This window comes from Equus asinus, chromosome 2, assembly GCF_041296235.1.
Source record: "Equus asinus isolate D_3611 breed Donkey chromosome 2, EquAss-T2T_v2, whole genome shotgun sequence".
Lineage (NCBI taxonomy): Eukaryota > Metazoa > Chordata > Mammalia > Perissodactyla > Equidae > Equus > Equus asinus.
Genome location: NC_091791.1, coordinates 122,690,230 through 122,705,953, shown reverse-complemented (window position 1 = coordinate 122,705,953; position 15,724 = coordinate 122,690,230). Strand labels below are relative to the sequence as shown.

The 15,724-nt window shown below is 49.2% G+C and overlaps 1 protein-coding gene across 3 annotated transcripts in view; it reads left to right on the top strand.

The window, feature by feature from the left end:
• Positions 1–15,724, top strand: part of TBC1D2B (TBC1 domain family member 2B) — an 84,836-nt gene extending 69,112 nt beyond the window's left edge. For 2 of the 3 annotated variants that reach the window (XM_014856412.3, XM_070497481.1), the window contains 3 exons: positions 6,464–6,649; positions 7,778–7,899; positions 12,011–13,856. In XM_014856412.3, the coding sequence (XP_014711898.1) occupies positions 6,464–6,649; positions 7,778–7,899; positions 12,011–12,206 (504 nt within the window). In that variant the 3' untranslated portion in view covers positions 12,207–13,856. Of the gene's footprint in view, positions 1–6,463; positions 6,650–7,777; positions 7,900–12,010; positions 13,857–15,641 lie in introns of those variants that run through there. The other variant, XM_044763785.2, reaches the window with a different exon arrangement.

Below are 15,724 nucleotides of genomic sequence, written 5' to 3'. Positions count from 1 at the left end.
CCATGGCGCCAGCTTGTCTTCCAGGTCCTCTCTGGTCCAGCCTGGGGGTGGCTTCCTGCCTTTGCTTCAGGGCCACCTCGTCTTTGGCTGTTTGGCTTCTTAGCTTTTCTGTCACCAATGTGACCATCTCCCTGGGTGGCTTCTTTTGCTTGGTCGGGCCCTGACTGAGTTTCATGTTATTTGTGCATTTCTGCCTTTGGGAGGGGCCCTCATTATTGCCTTCTGTCACCACCTCTCTAGGTCCCCAGGCCAGAAACGCATCAGCCTGGATTTCTCATTCCTCTCCCTCTCTGTCCCCATAGTTACACTTCTGATCACTGCCACCTGCTGGTGGCTCTCATGTCTGTTCCCCATCTGTTCCCCTTACACTGGTAGGTTGCCATCCCCTCTCCTACACCATTGCAGCTGCCTCCTCCCCTTTCTTCCTGCCTTCACTCACTGACCTCCCCAGTTCCCCCATCCATCTCATTCACAGATTTAGCCATGTCGCCTGCTGCTGGGCTCCCAGGGCTTCTCAAGGCCTTCACAGTAAAGCCCAGGGCCCTCCGTCCACACTCCGACGCTGCCTGCCCCCTGGGCTGCAGGAAGCACAGTGTGATAGAACACTTGCTCTCTGGCCCTGCCCTGTCGTGCTCTGTATTTTTGATATGTAACACTTGCTCTACTAGAACACCATCGCCCTGCTTGCCTCCTAGAAAGCTCCTGCTCAGCCTTAGCTCATAGACCACTTCCTCTGTGACACTTTCCTGGCTTCCCAAGGCCAACTTCAGGGCTCCGGTTCTGTTGCCGCTGCTCTGGCACAGGCCTCGGTGATGGCCATTATCTTACTGGATTATCCTTGTGTGCTGGCTTGTCTTCCAGCTAGTCAGCGGTGCCTTGAGGGCTGTGGCCTTGTCTTTCATTTTAGTTTCCCTAGCCCTCAGCACAGCAAGTATCTGAACTTACATGAGCCCTTTGACCAGGGAAAGAGAGCTGGCATTTAGGGAGCCTGAGCCCCATGCCAGCAGCTGTGCACCTGCACAAAGCCATATGAGTAGGGGCATCATTATCCCCATTTCACTTGGGAGAAAACTGGGGATCATGGACACTAAGCAACTTGCCTGAGGTACCACCACTGAGGGCCTGAGCTGGGGTGTGGACTCAGACCTCTGTAGCTCTGGGCCCAAGTTCCCCCTCTGCCCCCTGCCTCTAGAACACCACAGAAGGATGGTGGGAGTAGGCTGAGCTCTGGCCATCCTGGGGAGTGGACTTTCCTCACCTGCGTCCCTGTCCCAGCTTCATGGATGTTGACAGATCCCAGGAAAAGCTCATCTGGTCTCTCTGTGATCACTTCACTTTGCTAATTAACCTAGAGATTATTTTTTGTCAAAATAGTGTATAAACTAAGAAATGAAGAGCAGTGAGAAGAGGCAGCAGTCATAGTTGGGTGTGAATAGAGAGGTCGGTAAAGAAAGTTTTATGTATTCCCGGACAACTGGAAGCTAATAGCTGTGAAGAATCAAATTAAAAATCTCAGGTAACTCAGTATTTCAGAATAAGAAAAATAAAGCATTGATCTTTCTTAATTCCCTTGACGTATGTTGAGCACACTGGTGAGGAGCTTGGGCTGAGGGCCACACGGCTGGGTCAGAAGCCAGGCCCTCCCTCCTGTGAGCTGCGAAGCTTTGCCACATCACTTAAAATCTCTGTGCCTCAGTTTCCCCATCTTTAAGATGAGCACTGTTCTCCTTTCATATAGAGATTGAATTCAGCTGATGCATTAATAGTTTAGTGTAATGTTTAGAACATTGTAAAAAGTCAGTGAAATTATTAATATTATTGTTATAGGCAGAAGGGAAGACCTATTTAAAGTATGTGGATTTAAGATAAAATCTGCATCATGTTGTCACATGACCATAAATGTAAACTCTAAGGAGACTTTTTTTTCCCCCTGACTTCAGGGCTCCAGACCTATTTAAAGTATGTGGATTTAAGATAAAATCTGCATCATGTTGTCACATAACCATAAATGTAAACTCCAAGGAGATTTTTTCCCCCTGACTATAAAAGTAATAAATGCTCGTGAAAGAGAAGTTAGGTAATATAGAAATATGTTAAGAAGAAAATGAAAATCACCTGTTATCCTACCAGCTAGAGAATACAGTTAGCATTTTGATATATTTCCTTTTTGCTTTTTTTCCCCCCAATACATTTAGGTATCCAAATTGAGGGCATGATGCATTCTGGCTGGTTCACATGACAGCATGAGCATTTTCCCATGTCTTTATATTCTTTTTACCCATCGTATTTGGTGACTATAATATTCCATCAGGTGAATGCATCTAAGTGTATTTAGCCGTTTTATGATTAATGTTGTGTAAGGCTACTCTTAAAATGTGTGCAGTGCTTTGCAAATCCCACCTCCTTCCAGAACCGAGTGCTCGAGCCCCTTGCCCCTTCCTGCTGCAGTCCAGATGCCTGGCAGCTTTTCCATCCGTTCCATCAGTTGAATGCACATTGTGCGCTAGGACCTTCCTAGACGCTGAGAACACAGAGACTAATGATACAGTCTTTCCACGTCCTCCTGAGCTCAGAGGCAGAGGGGGGCAGAACAGAGGCCCAAGTAAGCATTCCCTGGCAGCCTGCTCCATGCCCACCCCCTGCCAAGCACTGGGTGGCTTCAAGAACAAGGCGCCATCTGCCACGTAACTGGGAGGAGAAGTGTGGGCACTTTAACGCCAACTTACTGGTCCCTTCCTCTCAGGTGTCTTCAGCCCAGACCCTCCAGGCAGAATGAATCACGTTGCCATCACTTGGTCCTGTGGTCAGCTGTCCAACTCCTTTGCCAGTTTACAGCCCCTTAAAGGCAGCACCTGGTCCCTATTGTCTTTTATCCTCAGCACTGGCCAGTGCCAGGCATGAAGTGTGTGCAAATACATAGTCATCCTTTGAATGTTGAGGAATGGAATAACACCAGCAGAAAAGAAGTACCGTCACTAGTGAGTGATGCTGACCCTGCCAGTGAGGGGAACAGGGCTTCCAGAGAGACTGACTGAAGAGGATGTGCACGTGTGGTTTGTCATCCTAGCTACTTTGTGTGTACCCCGGGATGGATTTGCATCTTGCCTTTGTCCACCTGTCAGAATTGTACAGGGGCGGGGAATGGATGTGGAGGAGAAGGTGAGAGGCTGATAGTTTTTACACACCATGGGATAATGGTTTTATAACGTCTTATAAACTTGGTTTTTTTATTTGTTGGGGTTTTTTTGGCCAAGGAGGATTGACCCTGAGCTAACATCTGTGCCAATCTTCCTCTCTTTTGTATGTGGGTCACCTCAGCATGGCCATTGATGAGTGGTGTAGGTCCTTGCCTGGGAACCAAACCTGGGCTGCTGAAGCAGAAAGCACCAAACTTAACCACTAGGCCACAGGGCCAGCCCCTCCCCTTTTGTTTGCTTTTTAAGTCTTCTAAGAAAAATTAATTGTAATTCATTTCAGCCAATTTGGGACTTTGAAATTTTGTCTCTTATTCTAGCCAGAAAGCAAACAGGTCAAAAATGTACGTTTCTAACCATGGTTCCTGTATTTTGTTGTCCTTATGCACCATAGAGTGACTTTACAACTTTTTAGAATTTTTTGTAAAAAACAATGTTTTTAGTTTGTTACTTTGCCTTTTAAAATTTTCAGTTTCAACCAGTAATGCTTACTTGAACCTATGTAACATGCTTTTTTGAAAAACGTTTTTGACTGTCAAGACTTCTATATTAAAAACAAACAAACCCAATCTTCCAAAAACGAAAAATAATTGAGGTTTTTAAAGTTTTGGATTGTCCTAAAAAAGAACATTTAAAAATGCCATTTTAACATTTTTCTTTTTTTTTTTTTAAAGATTGGCACCTGCGCTAACATCTCTTGCCAATCTTTTTTCTTCTTCTTCTTCTTCTCCCCAAAGCCCCCCAGTACACAGCTGTATATTCCACTTGTGAATGCCTCTGGTTGTGCTGTGTGGGACGCTGCCTCAACATGGCCTGACGAGCGGTGCCGTGTCGGTGCCCAGGATCCAAACCAGCGAAACCCTGGGCCGCCGAAGCAGAGCATGCGAACTTAACCACTGGGCTGGCCCCCATTTTAACATTTTTCTTGATTGTTTGTAGTTATTTTATTATTACAGTAATCCCAGGAATTATTGCACCTTTTACCCTAACTTAGCTGATGTGCATTTCAAAGTTTTGCAGGTGTTTCTGGGATTTATTCCTAGGAGTAGACCTGCTGCGGGGTGTGAGTGTCTCCATATTTTCTGGGTGTTGCCAGATTGCTCTCCCAGAGGTTGTACCAGTTTACACTCCCATTAGCAGTGTACCAGAAGACTTCCTGAATAGCTCTTGGTCTTCACAGACAGTTCAGGGAACATTAATGAGGTCAACATACTTCACATGCAGTTGGCTCTTCATCACCATTCCCTTCTCTGCTGGATGACCTGGCTTTGCCCCTTGTGAATTTGCAGCTTTCTCTCCTCAGCTGCTCTCTTTCTTCCTCGTGGTTTCACCACTTACCTCTGGTGACATCTCACTCCACCCAGGCCTCCCCTGGGGCCTCAGCCTGGGTCTCCGGTCCTGCAGGTTCCTGATAGAGGTGCCTCTTGGGCACTGGCATGTCCCAGTCTTCCCCAGCCCAGCCCTTGTTCCTGGGATCTGCCCTCTCCCTCCCCCAGGTGGGAAGTCTGCGCTGTCTGAGCCCCCTCTTTTCTTTACCTCTGATAGCAAGGGGGTTGTTAGGTCCTACAGACTTTACCTCCACATAGTTCTGATCCAAATGCTCCCCTCCTCCCCACCACCTTTCTTTGGTTCAGATTTTCATCACATCCGCCCTCAGCCACCATGGAGCCTTCATGGGGCCTCTGTCTCCAGCCTGGCTTCCCGTCCAGCTCAGCCCCCTGTTGCAGGTGGAGAGACGGATCCACAGTACAGATTCACTCAGATCACTCTCCTGCTGAAACGTGCTTCTCATTGCCTGCTGCACTTTTCACACATGGGTAGAGAAATTGGTTTAGTGGGTTGGCACTAGCTTTTTTTTTCATCAAATGAAGTTGAATACACGAAAATTAAAAACAGCAAAGTGTGTCCTACTATGTGAGGTTAAGTATTGTTTGGTTTTTTTTTGGCAGAAGATTAGCCCTGAGCTAACTGCTGCCAATCCTCCTCTTTTTGCTGAGGAAGACTGGCCCTGAGCTTACATCCGTGCCCACCTTCCTCTACTTTATATGTGGGACACCTGCCACAGCATGGCGTGCCAAGTGGTGCCATCCACACCCGGGATCGGAACCAGCAAACCCTGGGCCGCCGAAGTAGAACATGTGAACTTAACTGCTGCACCACCAGGCCAGCCCCTAAGTATTGTTTTATGAAACATTTCTGTTTTATGCATACACACAGCGAGGTGCCGACTGAGTGATGGTTGACATATGTTTCCTTGTAGATCCCAGACAAAGGCTTGGGAAGCCCCTGGCATGTAGATGATGTCTCTCCTCAGTGTGATGTAGTGGCTTCTCCCAGGCTGTGCTGCCTCCTTCTGATCCCTTCTGCCTGGAAGCCTGTCCTCCTGCCCTTGATACTGTTTCTCCTCCAGGCTTGGCTGGGACCCATCCATGGGCTCTGTAATGCTCTATGAACACATCTTTACCAGAGCCCTGACCACAGCTATTATAAGAGTCCATATGTCTGGCATCCCCACTTTCTTTCAGCTCCTTGAGGTTAAGACTGAACCTGATTCAACCCTCTGCCCAGCACTGGCTTTGTGCCTGACACAGAGCATGGAGGGGTAATAGCCACCTGTTTTGATAGGTAGTTTACATAAGTCTCATGTAATCCTCACAACAGCCCTGTGAGAGACAGATCATGAACTGTTTTCCAGGTGAGGCACAGAGCTATCTAGAACATAATTTGCCCAAGGCCACCTAGCTAGTAAGTGGTAGAGCTGAGATTCAAACTCAGGTCCATCTGACTCGGGAGCCTGGGCTACCCTCACTGCCCTGCACAGCCCAGTAAATACTTGTTGAAAGGATGTGGTGATGTCACACTTCCTCTTTGGCCCAGGACTTGGGTTTGTCCTGGGCCCTGACCCTTTGCAGCAGCATCCTTGTCTTTACAAATGGATTAGCAAGGCTGACTCTGACTCTTCTACCAGCTCTTTGCAGCAGCCTGTTTTCACGGGGCACTTTGAGTGCAGGGGTGGGTTTCAGGCCATAGAACCCTCTCCCCCGTGCCCTGTGGACAGAGTGACAGTCAGTGGCCCCTTGTTGAGCACCTGCAGTGTGTGAGATCAGCTGCTTCTAGGACACAGAGTAATCTGCTCTGAGATGAGCCCAGCATGCGTTTAGAACAGCTGTGCTGTATGCATTGTGACGGGCCTGCACCCCTGAGCCCCAGATCGCTTGTTCGGTACTATGGCAGGCGTCATACACTTCTCCTTTTTGCTCTCTCTCCAGGTGGACCAGCGGGTGTTCAGAGACCTCATGAGTGAGAAGCTGCCACGACTGCACACCCACTTTGAACAGTACAAAGTTGACTACACGCTTATCACGTTCAACTGGTTTCTGGTGGTGTTTGTGGATAGCGTTGTTAGTGACATCCTCTTCAAAATATGGGACTCTTTCCTTTATGAGGGACCAAAGGTGAGTCTGCCCGCTGGATGACTGTGTGGGTAGTGGTGGCAGAGTGGCAGGCTCACCTGCGACATGGGGATTACCACAGGGATGGAGGGATCCTGGCACCCTGTGCTGCTGGAGGCCGGTTGGGGGTCCAGGAAACAGCAGTTATTTGCTAGTTCATCAAAAACATTTAGTCTGTGCCAAGCTTGTACCAGGCACTGGGGCTTTGATGGCTTGCAGTCTGAGCCTCACCATCTGTCAAACAGATGGCAGTATTATCCCCATGGTATGGATGAGGAGGTAGAGGCCCAGAGCAGGCAAAGAGTCAGGAACAAACGCAGGAGGCCAACTTCAGAGCCTTACTGCCACAGGCCCCCACCCAGTCTATTTTATGTTTTTAAAAAATCAGTTTGTGAATATGTAACACATGATAAACTCAGATCAGGTAACTAAGGGCATGCAGTAGAAAAGAACGACCCCAGTCTGCTGTTGCTCATCTCAACTTACTATATATCCTTCTCAGGGTATTCTATGTCTGTCTAAAATATGTTGGAGATAGTTCTGTATCAGAGCATATGGATCTGGCTCGTTTTTTTTTCTTTTTTGTGAGGAAGACTGGTCCTGAGCTAACATCTGTTGCCAGTCTCTGTCTATGTTATGTGGGATGCTGCCACAGCATGGCCTGACAAGCAGCGCTAGGTCTGTACCTGGGATCTGAATTCTTTCACCATATTCAAAAGTCAGTAATTCAGATCCTAGTTTCACTAGTTGAAATAAAAACTGCCTTTGGAGATGGAGGTTTTTAAGAGTTTCAGAATCCAAGGACCCTGGTTTTGATTTTATTTAAAAATTATTTTTAGTTCTGTAAACCTTAGTGACTAGAAATGTTAACTGAATATGGAAGGATCCCACAAAGGTTCTACGCCATAAGGGAAGTTTTGGGTTTGGCTGAAGTGTTGTGAAAACCCCCAGACAGTTAATTTTTCTGTAAGAAAGAGGCCTTGCCCCTGCCAGTGGACATGGCACCTCAGGTCAAATGTCTGCCCCAGGGCAGGACCCGTGCCTGCTGATCCCCGGGGAGGCCTGTGTGCCCAGAGCTGGTGCCTGGAGCCACAGTGCTTCTCTCCTTACAGGTTCTCATCCTTTCCACAGGTTATTTTCCGTTTTGCCCTGGCACTTTTTAAATACAAGGAAGAGGAGATCCTGAAATTGCAAGATTCAATGTCCATCTTCAAGTATCTCCGTTACTTCACTCGCACTATCCTTGATGCTAGGTGAGTCCCTGGGGGAATTCCCAGACGTCACAGAGAGCAGGAGTCCTGACCTCTGCTTCCTTGAGAACAGCCTGTCCTCACATCCTGAACGCAGCCTTGCCAGCTGTGCAGTGTGAGAGATGTTTCCTTCCTGGGAAGGGGGAGGAAGGAAGCAGCAGGTGGCCTCCAGAAAATAGGGAGGAACTAGGGTAAAAGATGGATTTATCCCTTATCCAACCAACCTATGTCCCCACAGCCAAAGCCACATTTTTATTTGTCTCATGAGCATTCACTGAGTATCAGTGATGTGGGAGGCCCTCTGCCAGGCGTTGAGGATTATAGATGAGGAACAGCCCCTGTCCTTGAAGAACTTGTGGGGGCATGTTATAGCATCATTTGATCAGTGCTGTGATGGAGGAAGCCCAGGCCAGGGACACGGCAAGTGCAGAAGAAAGGCTGTGTGAACTGGGCTGGGAAGGGGCACGAGGAGAGGGCATCCTGAGCAGAGGGAACTTCAGGACCAGCACACAGAGATGTGAGAGCACAGTGTGTCTGGCGAACTGTAGATGTGGTTTGGCCAAGGTGGGGCCAGCATGGCAGGGATGGAGGCCAGGCTGGAGCAGAGCTGGGCTGTTAAGGTAAGGCCTTTACAGACTGCCCAGGACTTTGTGCTTCATCCTAAGAACGTTGGGAAGTCACTGCAGGGTTAGGCAAGAGAGGGGCATGTCAGGTTGGAGCAGGACTAGCAGCTGGGAGACCGGGGGTCCAGATTGAGGAGAGTGGAGGAAGAATTTGACTTTGGAAGACCTCTGGCTTCCCCTGGGCAGCCAAGTGTTTGGGATTTGTTTCACCCGTCTTCCCCCAGCCACGTGGTTCTTGCCTATTCTGGGCTACCCTTGTTGTTGATGTGTCCCATGGACCATAGCCGGTGGCTGCTCTGGCCCTGGCAGCTGAGACCCCATTCTCCAAGGGGATTTCTGTGGGCCTGCTGCTCACTCGGCAAGTGAGGATAGCCCCTCTCTCCAAACCATTGAGGTGGTGTTGAAATACACTGTTGCCGAAGGGTTGTGAGCTGCCTCTCCCTGCATAGGGATGGAGTCCTGCAACAGACTTGGGCACCCATGTGAAAACCATACAAGTCCTTTTGCTGAGAAGTATTTGGGGCTTATTAATGTTTTTCAAACTTTTTTGACTACAACTCTTAATAAGAACAACATTTTATCTCCCAATCTAGGAGACACACGGTAGAGTGTATGTAGATAACTGAAACAAAAAAATTTGTTGAAATATTTGCAGTTCTTGCTAAAGATCTGTGCTATACGCTCTGCTATTTTCATTAGGTTCCATATCACATATTTAACATGCTCCTCTTGCCTCACTAAATTGATTCCTCGATCCACTAATGAGTCACAACCTACTTGGAAAATGCCAGTTGCCGACCTGTTCAGCTCACCTGACAGTGAGGGAAGGCCCAGCCAGGAGGAGCTGCAGCGCATCAGCGCTGTGGGAGTCGGGGCAGGAGAGCACCCAGGGCTGGAGAGATGGGGCTGAGGACCATGCCGAGGCTCCATGCCCTGTGATTCTAATGAGTGAGGCCTTGGCTACCAGGGAGGTGGACATTGGGAGCAGAAGGTGCTGGCTGAGGCCATACCTGGCTTCCTAGAAGTCACCACTATTTTTAGGACCTTTTACTTGGGAATTGGATGTTTAAGATATTTTCAGGCTTATTGATATATAAACAGTGACCTTAGTTTTGCCAAATGAAAAAGGGTATCTGAGAATGATGTTTGCCTGTGAAAGACTGATTCTGAGTGAGCCTTGAGTGTTCGTTAATCTCGCATTGGGTCAAGATGACATGAATGGCATTAAATGAACTTCAGTCCAATAAGTAATACATTTGGAGAGCATTTTGGTTCCAAAGGGCCATCCTGCTTGGCCCCTGATAAGTCTTATGAAGATTGTCGGTGTTGCCAGGGTACAGGTACAGGGGGTGCTGGCTTGGCGGGCGGCCACCCAACCAACCGGCCCCTCTCTGGCCACCACAGGCAGAGCTGGGCTGCTCCCGCCCAGGCCGGTCCTGTGTGCTCCTGCGGTACCGCCTTCTCAGTGGCTCTTGGGGCAGTTTCCCCATCAGTTTGCTTTAAGAAGTCCAGGTCCACTGGACCAGGAGCTCCCAAATGCATTAATGAGCCAGGCTGGCTGCAGCAGAATCACCCAAGGATTGTTAAAATTGCAGATGCCCCAGTATTTTAATGAGCTCCCTGGACCACTGGTTCCCAGGCACCCCAATTCTGTAGTACACTGATTGGCTCTACAGAAAAGGAGAGAATTCTGAGTCAGATGTGTTCCGGGCATGTTGGGTTAAACAAGATGAAACCAGTCTCTGAATTAGGATTTCTGGGAGCCTTTAACATGCCAAGCATTGTCTTCTAAACTTAGCTGACCACAGGGAACTTTCTCATCTCTTGACTGGAACTTCCAGGCCCGAGGCAGAGGTAGTGTGTACATTCCTGGTGTCCCCCAGCCTCGGCTGAGAGGCCGCAGTCAGTGATGACCAACTGAAGAAGTCAGTGAAAATAGTAATGTAATGTAGTACTTCCTGTGTTTGCAAAGATGGGGCTGGACACTCTAGGTTTCATGCGTGTGGAGCCTGTGACTCATAGCTTGGGAGAAAAGGGGTTGGTGCCCAGCCCCAGCCAGGATTTTGTTTCACAGAGACCCTCCTCCAGCCCCAGTCAGCCCAGCTGAGCAGGAGGCAGAACCTGATAAACCTGCACAGACTGATATTCATGTTCAGGCCTCTCGTGTTGTCCCATGTTCTAGAACACACTCTGGGGAATGCAGCATTTACAGACATCCTTTCTGACCTTCTCCCTCTGTGCAGGAATCCTCTGGCTTGGACCCAGGCAAATCTAAGTAGTAGGTATTGTAAAATATAAAGGGGAGAAATGTGGGGCCGGACCCATGGCCTATTGGTTAAGTTCAGTGCACTCTGCTTCAGTGGCCCAAGTTTGGTTCCCAGGCATGGACCTACACTACTCGTCAGTGGCCATGCTGTGGCAGCATCTCATATATAAAACAGAGGAAGACTGGCACAGATGGTAGCTCCAGGTGAATCTTCCTCAGCAAAAAAAAAAAAAAAAAAAAAGGGAGAAGTGCTAAAGGCCTGTATATTTTTACGTCATCTTAAAGTAGTTCAAGTGACTGACTAGTGGCAGGAGCATGTTTGTTTTCTGACAGATCGGGAGGAAGTCCCTGGTGACGGTTCTGTTCCATCACAGCCTTTCCTGGGGTTTGTAAGTGCATTGGGTCTCTGGTCTCTAATGCTGGGAAGAGAGCATCTGGGGCCTGCAGAATCGAGGGGATTGGGGGCTCCTAGTGTTGGAGGAACCAGCTTCTGTTGTGGCCCGCCAGATGGCTATGGGTGACCTGATTACTGCTGAAAATCTATAGCCAGGCCTTGGGGCACTTTTTAGTTCTGTTTTTATTAAACTGCTAGCCAGTAGTTAGGGGTAAGTTACCAGGATTTTTAAATGTTTATTGGAGATCAGTGCCTTGATGTGGGGATAGTGTGAAACCCACAAACCACACATTGCTCCTTAGGCTCGGTCTCGACCCTTGTTACACCGTGGACTGGGTCTGACAGTTATTGCCAGGTTTGCTCGGGCGTCCATTCTTTCCCCCTCAGTCAGTCCTGTGACAGTCTTCCTGGATACTCCCTGTGACAGGCCTCCTGCTGGTTCCAAGGACTCAGAGGCTCGCAGGCCCCTGAGATCACAGAGCAAGTGCCAAACACTGTCCTAGTGCTCACGGGTGGTAACTCAAGTCAGCCCATGCCCTAGGAGGCAGGACTGCTATTATCCCAGAGTACTGATGAGGAATTGGAGGCCGGAAAGGGGAGTAACTTCACCCATCCCGCATCACACAGTGCGCATGTGGTGGAGCTGGCCCTGCCCCTGTAGCCTCTACATAAGGACTGGCCTCTGGGTGACATCTCTACAGCAGCCCCTCAGCAAAGTATCCAAGGTCTACCTCTCTACGCCCCCCAGGCCTCTGGGCTGGGCTGAAGTGAGGGCTGTGCATGAGTACTCGCCTGAGCCCCCCTGATGTGCTCTGTCCTGTGTCCTGCCAGGAAGCTGATCAGTATCTCCTTTGGCGACCTGAACCCATTCCCCCTGCGCCAGATCCGGAACCGGCGCACCTACCACTTGGAGAAGGTCCGGCTGGAGCTGACGGAGCTGGAGGCCATCCGGGAGGACTTCCTGCGTGAACGGGACACCAGCCCTGACAAGGGTGAGCTGGTCAGCGATGAAGAGGAGGACACCTGAGTGGCCCCCTGCCCCATGATGCTGCTCTTCTTGCCTTTACAACCAAAGTGTGCCAAAAGAGTGAACTGCAGAGATGTCTCTGCTCATTTAAAAGCCAGAATGTCACACCCATGGTCTCTGGAAATCTGCTGGGCAGACATCCAAGGCCACACTGCACTTTCTCATTTCCACTCGGGGTAGGGGTCTAATCTGTTTACAGCCATCAGCATGCCATGGCATTTGGTCACACATATCCCTGTCATGCTTTCTGACTGACGGTGCCTTACCAGGCTTGCAGTTTGCTGTTTTCAAGAGCCTGTTTACAGCCTGTCAGTCATGTTGGTGTCTTTGCCCCTAGAAACCCTTACATGGGCCGTCTCCCCATGTTGGATCTCCTGTATAGTGGGCAGTTGTGGGCATCTTTTGAATGGTGGCACTGTGAAGGATGTGCACTGCACTCAGACATTCCTAGGCCAGAGTGTGCTTCAGGCGGCAGGAGGTTGGTGTGAAAAAAGGGACTTCCTTAGGAAAGCAGGTACATCCCTTGTTCAGGAAAGACCTAAAGAAAGCCCACAAAACTTCTGCTGGTGGATTCCTGCTGCCAGCCATGCCCTGTTTCTGGAATAGCTTTTGCCCTTTCATGTGCAACTTTTCAAACGATGGCTCCCAACCTGCTAGAGCGGGGCCTGGCTCTCCAGACACCCTGTGCTCGCTTCTTATCACCAGCTGGTGTTGGCAGATTGTCGGGCAGTTCTGCCCCCTGCCTGGCACGGCGCCGTGAGGTTCTCTGGAAAGCTCTTCTTTCCATCCGAGAGTTGACCTTTGGAATCATTCTCCATGTCTGGATGGAATGGGATTCCAGGGAAACTGTGGATCATCATCCTGCAAAGCAGGCCCACCCTCCGGCGGGCCTTGGTGGACGGGATGGAGGAAGCTTCTCTGGGGGTGCTTTGCAGGGCAGTGGTACAGCTCTTGAGTGACTGCTGTTGGGCAGCCGGAAACCATGGCTTCCTCAGGAAGAGTCAGTGCTCCCAGTGTCTCTTCCACCTGGCTGGGACGGCAGGAGGCTCGCTGCCAGTGCCAGGGGCTGGGAACTGCTGCTGGGGCAGAGCTTGGGTGAGTCCTCCCAGACGGGTCCCCTCCCCACTGCCGCCCAGAAGCATCCCTGTTCTCGGCTGCTGCCCTCCCCTTCCCCAAGGCAAGTGTGGTTCTCACTTGGGGTCACCATCGCCTCCAGCAGGTCAGGGTGTCAGGTAGTTCTGGGGACTCCGAGCACCACCTCTCTGAAAGCCCTGAAAAGAGGCTTTGTGTAAGGAAGGTTATTTTTGCCTAATCATTATGTGGGCCTTCCCTAATGTGTAGGTATGAGAGAATGTTTTCTGGCATAGTATTATTCAAATATGAAAGGAATAATTTTAGGGGCCGGCCCCATGGCCAAGTGGTTAAGTTCGCACACTTTGCTTCGGTGGCCCAGGGTTTCACCAGTTTGGATCCTGGATGTGGACACTGTTCATCAGGCCATGCTGAGGCAGTGTCCCACATGGCACAACCAGAAGGACCCACAACTAAAATACACAAATATGTACTGGGGGGCTTTGGGGAGAAGAAAAAGAAGAAAAGAAGGAAAAAAAAAGAATAAGAATTTTAAATGGAATTCTTTGCACTACCTGGAAAAAATTGGAAATAATCCTTAGTTGATATCCTAGCTAAACACACTCAAACCAAGAATGGAAGTGGTATAATCTGAAGTGCTTTTTTCCTAAGTATGGTTTTTCTGTTCATTACTGTCAACCTTCTACATAGTTAGGATAGCATTTCAAGACTAGACTGAGCTCAGCTTTTCTGTCTTAAGTTGGTAAATTTGATTTTTCACTCTGTAGAGGGAGCTGGTCTCTATATTTAGCCAAAACCTTGTCTCTTTTCAGGTTATCAAAAATGTGTTTTATCACTGTTTTGTCTTTGGGAGCGGCTGTTTGAGGTCTGACTTCTTCAAGAAGTTGCCTTGTAAGCTGAGTTGCTCCAAGATGGGTATCACAGCCTCACTGCTAGTCACAGACCCCTGGCAAGACCACTGGGGCTGCTGGAGACCCCCTTCCAGTCCCCACCTCCCACGCGGGCTGTCGGCAGAGGATGAGCAGTCAGAATGCAGTTGGGACCCCATGGATCCACTCCAGCTTCCCTCAGATGTCAGTTTCCAAGTTGATTTCCCCCTGGAACTGCGAAGTCCTGAGGCTAAAATGCTGTCTTTAGGCATAGGCTTGTTTTGCCCTGAAAAGATGCATCTTAAAAGCACCCGAATTAGGTCCAGGTACCTGCCATTTGTGGCAAGCCCAGGCTTTCAGCCATTCCCTGAGCGGCAGCCGTGTGTACTTCCAGGCAGTTGTTCTCAGTGGCTGGGCAGTGGGTGTGAGAGCAGAGAGATGGTGGAGGAAGTGAACTGGGAACGCTTTCTTGGAGGTCCTCCTCTCTGGAATAATGTGCTGGGTGTCCAGAAGGCAGAAGAGGGAATGCTTGGCTTGATTCCAGACTGGGGACAGGATGGAGCCAACTCTTTCCTCCACAACTGCAGGCTCTCGTCCCACTGTTTTGAGCCAACATTTCCCCTCTCCTTGTGCTGTTGAGGAAAGAGCTGCTCTGTGCTCTCCAGTGCCACCTCCACCTGCCCCTGTGGGGAGTGTGCTTCTGACAGGTAATGCCTCAACCCCCAGCGTGGGACCCCCACAGGATGGGCCCCAGGGGCTGAGGCTGCAGGCCGGGGGGCTGGGGCAGCCTCCAGCCTGCTTGCCCAAATGCACACACCATGGCCAAGAGGAGCTACCCTCATCACACCAGGTGGGAACTGCCAGCCTTCACATCGATGGGTTTTTGGTTTTTTATGGGTTGAACATCTGTTAATACTTTTGTATATTTTCACTACAGTTTATATTTTTATATGCTATTTTTATCAAGGTTTTTCTAGATTATGTACATCTATTTTGTATAACAAGTTCTTTTGTGTCATGACTCCCTTGTGTGTATTTATGTAAATGTGAACCTCCTAAATTGCTCTTCATTCCTGTGCCATGTTTGACCTCCAGCCTTGCCCACTGCTTACTTTCACTTATGCTTGGGCCCACTTCTTACCCCAGGTAGCCTCAGGTGCTACTTGTAGTCATGCTGACAGCTGTCTAGCAGCAGCCAGGAGTGTTGATTGCTGGGAACAATTCTGGTTTCAACTACATTATATTGATATAGGAAGTATTCTAGGTAAATAGCCAGTCTGTTTTCTTTTTTTTTTAACTAAATGTTTGTATTCTTGCACAAATCCTCACCCCTCGCTTTCTGCAGTGTTGTCTTCCTGTATATGTTCTGGGCAGCAGGGCCTGCCTGGGGCAGTCCTTGCAGGCGGGAGGCTGGGTGCTGGCCTTGGAGGACTCAGGAGGACACTGCCAAGTGACTCCTTTTATGTCACAACAGCTTCTATGCTCATCTTCAAGTTAAATTTGGGAATTATATTAAAAGGCAAAATAAACTAATTTGTATAAAGCTCTGGCTTGAAA